We start from the raw sequence: 14,425 nt of genomic DNA, 5'->3' as shown, positions 1-14,425 counted from the left end.
ATATATTAAACTTTAAACATAACGTTATCAATAAACAATTAAAAATATTACGTTGTTGATAAAATGTATTTTATATAACTACTAAGAATATAAATTTAATGTAAAATGCAATTTCTTATATTTATATTGAATAGATTGTAGAGGTACCTAAATAATAATAAAGTGACGTACAATCGTACAGATAATTACAGATAGATAGGTACGATAATTTTATTTTGTAGTAAAATAAATAGTATCGTCTGAAACAAAAGAAGTGTAAATTGAGTTTTTTAACGATATTAAATTTTCAAAGAGTTGCTATAGTTATTGCAGTTACAGTACGCAATGTAATTTATCCTAAGCAATTATTATAATACATTTGTAAAACCTTTTAATGTACTGTTCAAGATCTACAGCAAGTCTGTATTACACCATAGCTTAGCATATATTTTTAAGTCCACTAGAATACAAATTGTAATATAAATAAAAATGGATTAGAGCATTTTTTTAATTCTAAAACATCTTTTAAATGGGTAAGTGCAAGAAAACAAAAACTGAACAATGATGTATTATCGTATATTTCTTATTGTGTACAATATACTCCATTGTTTAAAAAAATGGAGTATATGCTATATAGACTCAAATCGTCTGTAAATACTCAGGGTACCTACATTGACCAAAATTTAGGTTTAAACTTCTACCAATAGAAAAAAAAGTCATTCATTGTTTGCTATCTTTTAAAAACTATTCAGCTCCAAAAGATGTAACTAAAAACTATAAATGGCATTATTTCTAGAAATAATGATTGTGTTTAATTTTTATTTTTTATACATGGTCTTCATAATTATTAACGTACAAGTCAATTTATTTTTATTTTTTACGTAGATATATATGACATATATATATATATATTTACATAAATCGTTATTATTATCCATACGATTCACATTTAAAAGTTAACAATTTTAAAAATATACCACTCGTAATCCCTTACCCACCAAATCTATTTTTAAGTGTTGAACTTTCCCACTTAAGTAGTTCTAATACTTAATTTATATTAAACCATAGACACAACTACAGGAGATATATGATTGTTAAAAACAAATGAATGACTAAAAACACACTGAGATTTGTGCCTATACACTAAAGCAGTGCATGTAATATATCATAATAATATTATATATTACCTATATAAGTCGATTTTTTCCCAAAATAGCATTAGTATACTTGTCTTTCTCAACTAATTTGACCGAGATGGATAATCTACCCGCTGTGGATTAGATATTTGTAGCTTTTGATATATTTTAAAACGTGATTTAAATTACTCTCTAAGATTTTTTGATGTATCTTAGAATAATCTTTAAAACTTTAACTGAAATCGGTTCAAATAGTTTTTGATCCTATTCACTAAGGATATAAAGACATTGTCTATTTTTCTATATTTTAATAATGAAAAATAAACAAATTATTTTTTCATTTAATTTTAAACAAAATTCCAAACCAACATTCTATAAGACTATTTTTTTAAATTTCTTTTCTGTTACCCTATACACGATATAAATAATAAAAATTATCTACTCGATCTTTACGACTCAAAACAGTCAAAACGATATTTATGTATGACTATGCTGTAAACCACTCTAAAGAAACCTATAGAGCTTGAAAAATTAGCTAAAATACCCTGTGAATCTCAAGAAATCTATAACAATAACTTTTATTGAAACCGATCCAATTAGTTCAGACCAATTAAGATTAATGCGTTCAAACAAACGAACTTTTCAGCTTTATAACACTAATACAGATAATTAGTAAGTGTGAAATTTTGCACTTACCGGTCAACGTAAACACAGATAGCTCACTAGAAAATGTGCTTATAAAACCAGCCACGTTGCACATGGAACTTTGTCGCCAGTCAGAGTCATGAATAAAGTACACGCCACGATAGTACCAGTCGACCACAGCTATCACTAGCAGATATGAACCCATCAAGAAGTCGCCTAATGCCAAGTTTACAATGAGGAACGAGTGTACTTGGTTGGTATGCTTGTATTTGGCCCGGAACACAATCACTAACAAATTAGCGGTAATCGCAACCACAGCCAGTATCCAAATACACACCCGTAACACGATGTTGGACATCAGGTCTTCGCATGAGCTAAATTCATCAGGCTGCGGTTCGCATTGTTTCACATATCGGACCAAGCAACAGAAACGAAACTCGTCGGTAAACCTACACACGTAACGTAAGCAATAGATGTGTAAATATATACTGATAATGCTAAAAGGACGTAACTCAAAAAGTTAAAATATATAAATTATTCATGAGGGTGATTTTTAAATTTGGTATTATTTTTATTGACTGATATGGTTATACTTTAAATTTTAATCATAATATTATAGTATATAAAAATCTTTTGAAAAATCGTGCGTTTAAAACCGTTTTTTACTTTCCAAAAAATTCTAAAAAAAGTGCGTCTTTTTAAAATTAAACGAATACTTCACATTTTCTAGAATATTTAGAGATATTGCTTTATTACATTAAATAAATTGTATTTTTATTGACACTCAATTAATATTATCATGTGAATTCATTATAATCATTGTTAAACACCATATTTTAATACTTATTGTGATATGTGATAACATATTTACCTAATTTATATAAATTGATAAAAGTTTAAACAATTCTTTCAACTATTTGTCAGAAACTCGATATTTATATTTTACAAAAAGGCCTATCTTAAAAATATATTTTATAATGGTTTTATTCCATTGTATATGTCGATATACCCTCTCAAATATTCTTCAATTTCAGTCTTAATACAAAAGTTTAATAGTATATTTTATAGATTATTATAAAAAAGTAATCATAAAATAGTGTTTCTATAAAAAATAGGAAAAAAGACAAATTTAATTTAGAGATACTAATACTTTAAAATTGGAATTATTATGATCTTTCTGCACTGGCAATATACATGAGACTGATAAAGTCATATGAAATTACTCATATAATATTATGAGATTCTCAAAGTGTTAATAAACATACATTTTTTTATCCTAAGTTTTAATTTACATATAAGCTCATCATTTTATACATTTATAAAGTGTACTAAGACTATTAAAAAAAAAAAAAAAAAGTTTTCCCAAAAACTATTACATTTTTATGTTATTATAATATTTTTTTTTTTTTTATCAATCATTGCGAAATACCGATAACAATGTTACAGTATTTATGATTCTTCTATTTTATCATAAATTTTTTTTTTTTTTGTTAAAGTTAATAAGCAATTTGTTTATATAATCTTTATAATAAATAAATAATTGTTATTTTATTACTATTATTATTATTAGAAGTAGTAGTATTGTCATAAGTTTATCCTCATTATTAAACAACATTATACAGCAATGTAACTTTAATGACTCACAGTGTTTCGAGTAACGGCATAGTAAAAAAAACGTTCTTGTCTATGACTCTCAATTGATTATTCTTAAGGTTTCTGTACAACAAATACAAAAGCTTTTTGTTGAAAATTAAGTTTCACGTTGGAAATATAAAGTTTAGCAGTAAATAATATTATACTCACAGAAATACAACTTGAGGCATCCCGCGAAACGTGCCATCCCGTATATAAGTGAGAGAGTTATATGATAGATCTCTAAAATAACGAATTAATAGTAAATCTACTAAATAAAAACAATGTATTTTGATACTAACAAACTTTTTAACGATCTAAGACCAACAAAAGCTTCAGATTCGATATCCGTAATGTTTTGATTGCTTAAGTCGCTATATTAAATCAAAAACTGCATTAGCTCTAAAATAAATTTCCAATAGGTAGTAAGTACTTACAGTGTAATCAGAGAAGACAACCCTCGAAATGCCATTGAACTCAACTTGTAAATATTGTTCCCTTGTAAATGTCTAAAAACATATGGTACCGAGATACTTTATATTAAAACCAGTAAAACCTAGGTACCTTTACGTAGTGTTTACGAAACATTCCTCAATTATTAATGATAGTAATATTCTCAATAACGCTTTTATTTCCCTCGGGTATCTCTGTGTTATTAAAGTTAGGTCATTACTATTTACAGGTTATTCAACTTTTAGTATTTTAAAAATAACTTTAAGGTAAATATAATACGTAATATGTGTAATACGATTATTACACAATTCACTAACCACATAAACAATAATTAATAAAATAGAACTTGAACAGTTTTATTTTGTTTAAAATAAACTTTGAGTGCTTAATTTTAATTATTTTAATGATAGTTGGAACATTAAACTTAATATAAAGTTATGTGTAATATAATTCATTTCAAGTTTGGTAATTATTATAACTATATAGAACGGGTAAAACAAAGATTAGTTTTCGTCTATTCTCTGGGTTAGCGAGGGTGGACTAATCCAACAATGTTCTATCAAAATTCTCTAATAAATAATTAATTAATCTCACAATCCCGTTAGCTGACCGAGTCCCATAAACGAACAATTTTGCAAAATCGTTATTTTGTTATTTTGTAAGTTTAATGTTTTTAAACGCCAAAGCGTGGAAAACAGAAATGGCTCCAAATGTTTTATTGAGTTATTCATCAAGTCTCTGTAAAATTAAAATATATGATTGCATTATGTTAAAATATTCTTATGCATCAGATTGATATTCACTTACAAATAAACCAAGCGATCCAAATGTTGAAAAGTATTTTCACGAAGGCCCTCGGAAAAATTATTACCACCCAAATGGCTATATAAATATTTAATAATATTTTATCATTTTATTTTTCACTATCTTGTTTTTTTTAAATATTTTATCAAATATGTACTTACAAAAAGGTGATTTCTTTTTCGACGTCGTACGGAAATTGGCCAAGCCCGTGACCAGTACAATTAATATGGACATCTTGGCACTGGCAGCCAGATGCTATATTCGAACACATGAAATCTGAAATTCATTGTTATAAGGAATTCAAAATATTTACTATTCAATGCAAAATTGTAACAAAATCTTACAACAATTATTGTCTTCGTCGTCCCAAGTCAAATCACAGTCCAATTGCCCATCGCACACCATAGACTGATGTATACAAGGCCCTCGATGACATTTGAATTCATCTTCAGCGCATTTAGAATCATCTAAGAAACCGTACAAACCAAAATCAACCATTGTTTACAAAACAATGGTATAACTATACATTATACTATCTTAACAATTTGAAACTCAATAAATCAAAATCTATTAGGTATAATTTAAATGTTTGTCTCTACTCCCTTCGAGTTATTGAGATTCTTCTGTAAAAATAAATTTATATTTTCTATCATTAGAAATACCTAAGTAATCAAATTCACTTAATTATAAAATAAAAATTTGAGTAAAATACTTATAACATTCCAAACGAGCAATTAGTCCTGTCTTTTTTCAATATTCTTCATGAACGCATAAAATAAACCAATACTTAATAATAGTCATACAAAATAAAAAAAACTTAATATGACCAGAATTAACTAACGCATACATTTTTAATGGCAAAAAGCTACTTAAAGCTATTTGTATAAGAAAATATTTATACAGTATGCAGTGTTAATGGCCTAGTCGTTGAAAATGAATTTAGTTCAAACAATAAAAAAAAACCTAATAAGAAGAATAACTTTCTACTTCAACTCAAATAAATATTTGCCTCGCAGTAATTTACTTATTTTACAAATATAAATTTTAATCCAAAACATAATTACTGTGGTTACGTAATTTAGAAACATACATGACAATGAATATAAATGTTTACATTTAACATACCGCAATTTCTTAGGTGTGATTTGTCTACGCAACCCATTTGTTCTTCTCGATATTTTTTACATTTATACTCTAACGGAATACATTGACCACTGTCACATTGAAATTCGTCATTTTTGCATAACCTATATTCTGTCACAAAAAAATGATTTTTTTTTTTGGTCATAAATTCTATGTATTGTAAGTGTAAATAAACATAGTAGTGAAAATAAACATGAGTATCCGAAAGTGTGTATAAGAATTAACAATACTTTTTTATGGAATCTGTTTTTCGGTTTTTAATTAAATTGTTGAAATTGTATAATATGTGTATAATTTAAATATAAAAATAAAATATTAATTTTAATTGACTAAAACACTTTGTACTACAAAGAACAATTAAATAATAATGAGTAAATATAACAACATTATTTACAAATTTAATAGTAAAAGTATATAACTTAACGATACATAAATTAAATTATATTAACGTTTCACTCTATAATATTTCTTTCAAAATAATATAATGAAAATCAAACTTTAATAAATATAAAACATAATGACATAACTAACCAATAATTATTCTTTAGTGATTATAGGTAGTAATTATACAACACAGCCAATATAGTTAGGTACATAATTTTGGGTTCACTAACTTTTTCAATATTTTTTATATAAATTTTCGTATAAAATCAATACTTACGGCAGTTTTTCTCGTCAGAACCGTCCATACAGTTAACTGCATAATCACACCATTTTTCTATTGGTACACACTGTTTACCGATCTCACACCTCCGCCAATGTTGACTGGGACATGGAACTGTCACTAAAATAATTGATGATACATCAATAATTATGGAAACTATGTATACACTGTATAGTTCATCTGATGATCAACGTATTATTATAAAAGGCACATTGTTAAAATAAAATTACAACAAAGCTAAGCACTAACTAGTTACTTTTAAAGTAACTTTCTAACTAAACGAGGTTAATTTAATGCAATTTAGTTCAGTTAAATGCGTAAAATAATCTAATCTACTAAGAAAAGAACAAAAAGTAACTAGTTTCTTTTGTAGTTTTTTTTTCTACTTAAAAAATCTCAATATTCCATAAAAGTATGTAAAACGTAAAACTGCCGAGGTCAGGCAAAGTAATAATAAATAATGGATATTTATTATTTTGTGATAATATAGATACCTAAGTACATTTTTTATCAAACCCTTGTATTTTGTAATAAAAAGTTCAAAACACGGCTATAGATATAAAATGTTAGAACCTAATTATGAACATTATGAAATACTTTACATTTGAACAAATAGTTTTTAAATTTTTATTTTTAATTATAAAAAAAAACTAACTTCTAACTTAAATTATTATTTTCGCCAACTAACTTTTAACTACCATGATATACATTTTGGAAGTTTCAGAAGCTAAATTATATTTTAATTTAATTAGTTTTTATGTTTAAATAATTTAACTTTAATAGGTTGAACAAATTTCTAACTTGTCTAGCTTTGAATTACCAGCAATAATATGCAATACCTAATACGTTATTAACTTAAAAATCTATAATTTATCCTCGAAATATAATATCTATTTACATCTCTATAAAATATATACCCATTACTCAACTATATAATGTGGTCACAAACACTTTAAGTATTTAATAATTTATAAAAATTATAACTATGTGCTAAACAATACTTACTACATCCAATTTCGTCACTCTTATCCCAACAATCGGTACGGCCGTCGCAGCGGTTCTCGGATTTCACACATTCGCCACTAGCACACCGGAACTGATCTTCGTCACACGGTAAGGAAACTTCGCAATCCGCTTCATCGTCGCCATCTAAACATTCTGCTTTAAAGTTACAACGGTGTTTAAACGGCAACCATCTGCCATCCTTACACTTGAAAAATTCATCATTTAAATGCGAATTTGGCTTATCTGTAAAAAAAATTGTACGTTATTTTTATTTTTATCAATTTTATTTTGATCATGCTATATTTCAGTGATATAAATACTTTAAATAATACGATTAGTTTGTACAATTTACAAGTTAAATATAACGTAAAAAATAAACAAATTTTTCATACCAAAATATAAACGTATACAAAAAGTAGTATTAAAGTGAAATACATTTAATTTTTAAGTTTATTAATTGATACAAACATCAATACAGTGACCAATAAACAAAAGAATGATAAATGGCTGATGTGTAGATTAAATGGTTAAACGACTCATTTTTAGTATATCAAAATGAAAAAAACTATCAATTCCATTTACAATATATGTAATCATATTTTATTTTTATTCTATCTCTTGTTCAACGTACAACGCTAATATAGATTAATTGTCAATCTGTTTAATTTATTGTTTACAAACCAACCCCTAAAAACGCATTGATAAATCGTGTTAAATAATGTATTGTGCCGATAGCAGTAGGTAGCAAGTATAGGTATATCAAAATAAAATCAGTCTCTTTAGATTTCTTTTCAAAGTTAATATTATATATAGGTAATATTATATTACCTACATTCAAGAATAATATATTCAATGGTTCAATATGTAATGTACCTATATACTTAATATAGTTCACGACTACACCAAAATATAATAATAAATAATAATATATTTTATCAGATTATAATATTATAATATTATATTATAGTATTGTTTATACTAATACATTTATAGACATTATTTATGGAGTATGTTTTTAATTTATAAATTAATAATACTCGGTAAATGTATAATGTATATATCTGTCTTACTATACCATCTACACACTCTATACTTACGTCATCGTGAACTTATTTAATGTGATATAGGTATAATTATAAAAATAATACACAATATGTTTTAATAATAAACATATGTTTAAGTACCCAATGATTAAGAACTAAGTAGCTAATACCTATAATAGTCTAATTCTTAATATTTGTGTAAAAATCTTGGATAATTATTGGGAAAATATTACTTTTTACTTAATAATGTCATATGGATCGTATAATAATTGATGAATTTACTCTCGTTAAGAACAACGATGCTGTTGTGGTGTTACAATTTTTTTGTTTTTTTTTTAACTTATAATTTACAATAAATCATTTTGTCGGTGCTTTATGAAACAATTTTTGAGGGTTATACAATACCGTTTTTTTCTTAGAAAAGATCATCAGTCATGTGCGGTGACTTTATAATACAAACTTTTATTTAATATTAATCTATACTAAATATATATTTTTATTTTATTTATTCATTTATTTTTATTTTTATGAAAAAATGTATTCATTAATTTAGGTGGGTTCATTAAATTAAAAACATTTTTTGCATTAAAACTAAGCCAAACACGGATTATCTTGAATTCACGAGAGTATTAAAAAAGGCAAGAAATGTAGTGTTCTATTTTATTGAGCTAGGAAGTTTAGTAAACATACCACAGATTAATACCAGTTTCACTTGTGCAATAGCAACGACTAGAAAATCATTTCATTCAACGCGATCATCCGTTATTGATTAATCTTATAATATAATACAATACATATTGTATTTTTTATATTATATTATAATATAATACATTTTATTTACATATTCATTTTTGATTTTTCCATCCCCGGAAAAATAATTCATTATTTAAATTTGGAACGGAATAGTATAAATTTAATCAAGGCCTTAGTCACTCGAATTTTTAACTTCAATGTATATATTTTTGTACATAATTTTGTGTTTTAAAATATTTGTATTTACTTAAAAATATATAGAATTCCTAAGAGCATTCCATTTTAAACCTAAACAAAGTTTGATGTAACTTAAATAACTAATAAGTAATATATTATGTATTATGGTGACAATATTTAATTTATATTCTTAATTCATCATAACCACAAAAATCCACAGTAATCGTAAATTATATTTATTTTAATACCTAACGTAGTAAATTTCAGAGCTTTAATAACATATATTATAAAATAAGCACGTAATTTAAATTGTTACTTTTGATTAATAAATATATAACATAAACTGACGCATGATGATATATATATACAATGTATATTATACATCTATCAAGATATTATATAAGTTTTATATAAATTATTATAAACGTATTATGATGTTTGATTTTCATCACGAATCTATAGAGTTGTATGATTAATGTAAAATAGATTACAATTTTAAATATTTTAATAGGAAAATCTGCTACTACTTAGAACTTACTTAATGAAAATAATTAAAATATACATTTTTTTGAACAATTGTTTATTACCCAACTAATAAGAACTAATAATAACTAATAAGTCTATCCCAATGTAAGCGTCGTAACCACCAACTAAATGGTCAACGAATAAAAAAATGTTAATCAACACTTTTCCCATATGTCCATACCTATCCTATAACTATCACATTAAACATAAATAAGACAAGTTATGGTAATACTTTGTTTCAAATTTTATCTATATCTAATATTATCTAATAAATATTCTTATTTAAAAATATTTTCTTATACCGTGTAAGCATTCTGATTGATGAACAGTGAACACTATATCCGAAAACGCATTGTTGTTAATATCCCTTTAAATAGACTTACGTGGAACTTATAAATAAAATCGCTATAATAATGAAAATTAAAATTAAAATTATTCAGAGTGAACATTTACAGCCACTTAATTTAGATGGTCTTTATTTTCATTTAATACCATTTTATTATTATTATTATCCTTTCTACTTATATAATATATTATATACTCTATTATGTCTCATGGTAATTGATAATACTTTAGTGTATACATCAAGACTCTTTTTCTCCTACTATAATGCACTGAATATTTAAATAACTTTATTTATCTGCCAACAATGTAAAATAGTGAAATACGATACAAAATCAAAATTTCTTTCGAAGAAGTTATCGTCAACAATTTTCAACACAGTTTAATTTACTCAAAAAAGAGAATCAAATAATATACTCAAAAAAAATAATTTTAAATAAACTATAAGACAATTTTTTTATGGAATAAGTATAATTTGATGCAAAAATATGTTTATTTAAAAAAGAAACAGCTTTTTTTATAAAACATCATTCTTAAAATTTCCCTAAAGTTGTTTTAAGAATTTAAGAATTTAAAAAAAAAAAACATTTATTTAATACATTTTTATTATCTTTTTAATTTGAAATATGCACTGTTTATTTACTATTATAGTATTATAAAAATCGCCCACCAAATTATTAAGTATAGATAAATTCCACAATATTATTATAGGATTGAGATTTTATAGCATTTGCATATTTCTTATGAGATGCTTAAAAATAGCAGAGTAAGCTAAAAATGTGTTTTATGATACAGAGATACTTCAAATTTTATTTTGCTTTTTTATCTGTTTTTTTAATCAAAATCGGTCTTATTTTATGAAATTATATTTTACCAAAACGTAGTTATAGATTTTTGTCAATCGATTTATCAAGTAAATTGTAAATTATAGATTAAGTAAATAGTCTGATTACGTTGATACAACGTCGTACAGTTACATAATATTATATAGATTATAGGTATAATATACTATTATGATGATTTCGAATTAGTTATTTGGTTTTAATTTTTGTTATCTGCTTATTTTGATGGAACTTTTTGTCGATTTCTACTGTAAGATTTCCTTTTTTTGTGTATTTTAGTGCATATTTAGCAATATTTAAGATCATATTATAGCGCATATTTATGCAATTTTAAGTGCTATAAAATCTCAACCCTGTAATATTTGTCTTTAAATTTTTACTTGAAGTTAATAAGTAATAACAAATAATACAATACAATCATAAGCCTATATATTAACTCAAAATGTATAGAATTTGGCTATTTTGTTACCATTATTGGTATTTAATAGTTGGACGACAATTATGAAATTATATATAAAAAAAAGCGGGTAAGTGGATACTGTTCTGTTGTACATTAGGTTACTTGTTGATCACTGCTTTTATATATTATAGGAGTGTTAAATTTGAATCCAATGATAAGTATCGTTGTACACGAAAAACGATTCTGAACGAAGATAATTTGTCAGCCTAGGATATAATTTTCAGTGGTTGATGAAAAAGGTGGTTTATATTTTAATGGCCTGAATACAACACAATTTAAATTCTTTATAATTACTGTAAGCTAAACTTATGGAAAATCTTGTATTAAATTTTCAACTCTTAGCAACTTATACAGCAATTTTTATGAATTATACCTACAAAATAATTTGCAAATATTCATGATTTTGACGAATTTTTGTCAATATTTGAACTTCAAATGTTAATAAAAAAAAATTATGCCTATGTATTCTTATAATTCTTTAATCACTATAAGAATAACTTATAAGAAACTTTGTATTAAAATTTCAAGTATTCAAACTCAGCTAAAAAATTTTACCGACACTTTAAAAAAAAAAAAAATTTCAGAAAAATTGAAAATTTTAGTTGTCTATAAATAGCTCAAAAATAGTCAAAATATTTTTAAAACAAAATCATAAAAAGGAAATTCCAATCTAAATAACTGGTAAGATTTTCAAGTATCTACGACTTATACTTTTTGAATAACGACAAATATTTAAAATAAATTGGATAAATTGTTATCGTTTCGCTATTTCGTAAAAATTTAAAATTTAAACGTACTTAAAATTTTTCCTATAATGATGCATCGAGTTTTCTTTACAGTTACTTGAAGTAAAACTTATGGAAAACTTAGTGTTGTATTTTCAATCCTTAGTTATTAACACAAAAATTTTTATGATTTTTCAACTTCAAAATTACTGACAAATTCTCTCGATTTCGACATATATCGTAATAATTTGAACTATAAACGCTTATAAAAAAAAGTTGTGGCTAATGATTTTTGTTTTTTTTTTTTTTTTTTTTTAACTACGATAAGAACAAATCACAAGAAACCTTGTAATAAATTTTCAAGTTTTTTTGGCCATCCAAAATTTTTCTTTTTAGCAATTTAATGAAATAGAATATTTTTTATTCTAATAATATAACGCATAGATTAGGTTCTCGACGATTTTTTAGTTAATTTCTTCACTAAACTTTTATTTCTAATAAAAATAAAGAGCAAAGAGCATTAGAGTTTTTCTAATCAATATTAGAACTAAAATAATAAATAATTCATGATAATGTTATATTATTATAATTAAAACTTCGATGAATTCAAATATAAATTCTTAATGTACAGCCTTTCATTAAGAAGAAATAAAATATAATTTATGATAAGTTCATTATATTATTATGCCATGCATTTAAATTATTTTAAACTTTTATTCAGAAAATATGTCAATGTTACTAATTAAATAAACTAATGCACAATTAACAATCATGTTAATAACTAATCCAGAATGAAAATCGTAAATATTGATGTATTGCAAGATATTTACGGATTCAAAAAATGATTACCAAAAATCATTCATTACTGTAATTAAATCAATATCAGTTCCTTTAAGCTAAAATCATCACTCACCGCAGCCAAATTCATCTGAAATGGAAAATCCATTAAAGCAGTCATTTTGACCATCACAAATATATTTTTGGCGTATGCAACGCGAAGGATTTCCCTCAGGCATCCAGCAACTTAGCGTTGATCCCGTTGTGCACACAACCACATCTGAAAATCAAATACAATAATTCAAACTTATAACTTGTTTTAAAAATTATTATTAAATCTACCGTAAATAATAAAAACAATCTAACACGCTATATTTTAAAAGTTTGTTGGGTAGACGTAACGCTGTTTCTTTAAATTAGATTTCGTTTTACCATTCTAAAATTAGAACTAGTATAGTGATGGCTTTACGAAAAACTCCCAACCATAATTCCACTGTTAACACCATCAGAAATTACGTCTAGCCTGAAGCTTTTTTTAAATTAAAATATAATAAAGTATGAGCTATAAACACTGAAACTATACGTATATATTTTGATAATTTTTTGAAAAAAGAAAAATTATTAGATTATACTTGAAACTTTGAATTTATAACATACACGTGTTGATTATCTGAAATTCAAATTATAAATTTACCTCTAATTTTTTCCTTCAAATTGAAATTTTTTTTTATTAAAATTTAAGAATTTAATTTTTAAGATAAATCTAAGTATATAATAGTATAAGTATACCTATAAGTACATAAAACACATTAATAAAACAATTCATAAGCGTTATTAATTATTATAATGACGTTCTGTACTTATTTTCAACCCATTATCTAAATTTAAAACATAGCCAATACAAAGAATTAATGTAGTATAGGTAACTTTCGATAGAATATACTAAACAACAACAATATCCGTTGCACACAAAATTTCGTAACTGAGTACAGTACACTACCTGAATAATAAATTTACAACCACGCAAAAATTCCTACATGTTTAGGTACCTACAGTAGCCAATTGAACCCTTGTACATTAAATTTAACATGTATTACTTAAATTGTCTCCCGCTCACGTCAATACTATTGTACATTTGTACATCACAATGAGATTTAATTAAGTATTTGATTAATCATTAACTATACTCAAGTTGAAATTAACGAGCATTATATTTAAGGGGATTGAAAGCAGCGATTTTTTGTCTTCGTCACACACGCGCAACATAAGATTATAGACGTGTTCTATTTTCAACGTACTGATTGATATAATGAAGCGATA

At 24.9% G+C, this 14,425-nt stretch overlaps 1 protein-coding gene across 2 annotated transcripts in view; it reads right to left on the bottom strand.

Moving 5' to 3' along the window:
- The window catches only part of LOC114132595 (G-protein coupled receptor GRL101-like), a 65,143-nt gene that overhangs the window by 8,662 nt on the left and 42,056 nt on the right, over nt 1-14,425 (bottom strand). For both annotated transcript variants that reach the window (XM_050197616.1, XM_027998101.2), the window contains 13 exons: nt 13,242-13,385; nt 7,462-7,704; nt 6,454-6,576; nt 5,775-5,903; nt 4,994-5,116; nt 4,811-4,925; nt 4,653-4,727; nt 4,440-4,583; nt 3,830-3,901; nt 3,695-3,766; nt 3,564-3,635; nt 3,405-3,476; nt 1,812-2,209 (listed from right to left, as the gene is read on the bottom strand). In XM_050197616.1, the coding sequence (XP_050053573.1) occupies nt 1,812-2,209; nt 3,405-3,476; nt 3,564-3,635; nt 3,695-3,766; nt 3,830-3,901; nt 4,440-4,583; nt 4,653-4,727; nt 4,811-4,925; nt 4,994-5,116; nt 5,775-5,903; nt 6,454-6,576; nt 7,462-7,704; nt 13,242-13,385 (1,782 nt within the window). The remainder of the gene's footprint in view (nt 1-1,811; nt 2,210-3,404; nt 3,477-3,563; nt 3,636-3,694; nt 3,767-3,829; nt 3,902-4,439; nt 4,584-4,652; nt 4,728-4,810; nt 4,926-4,993; nt 5,117-5,774; nt 5,904-6,453; nt 6,577-7,461; nt 7,705-13,241; nt 13,386-14,425) is intronic.

The sequence above is a fragment of the Aphis gossypii genome, chromosome 1 (assembly GCF_020184175.1).
Source record: "Aphis gossypii isolate Hap1 chromosome 1, ASM2018417v2, whole genome shotgun sequence".
In the NCBI taxonomy this organism is placed as follows: domain Eukaryota; kingdom Metazoa; phylum Arthropoda; class Insecta; order Hemiptera; family Aphididae; genus Aphis; species Aphis gossypii.
The sequence above is the reverse complement of the archived record's forward strand: the minus strand, read 5'-3'. Positions and strand labels throughout refer to the sequence as shown.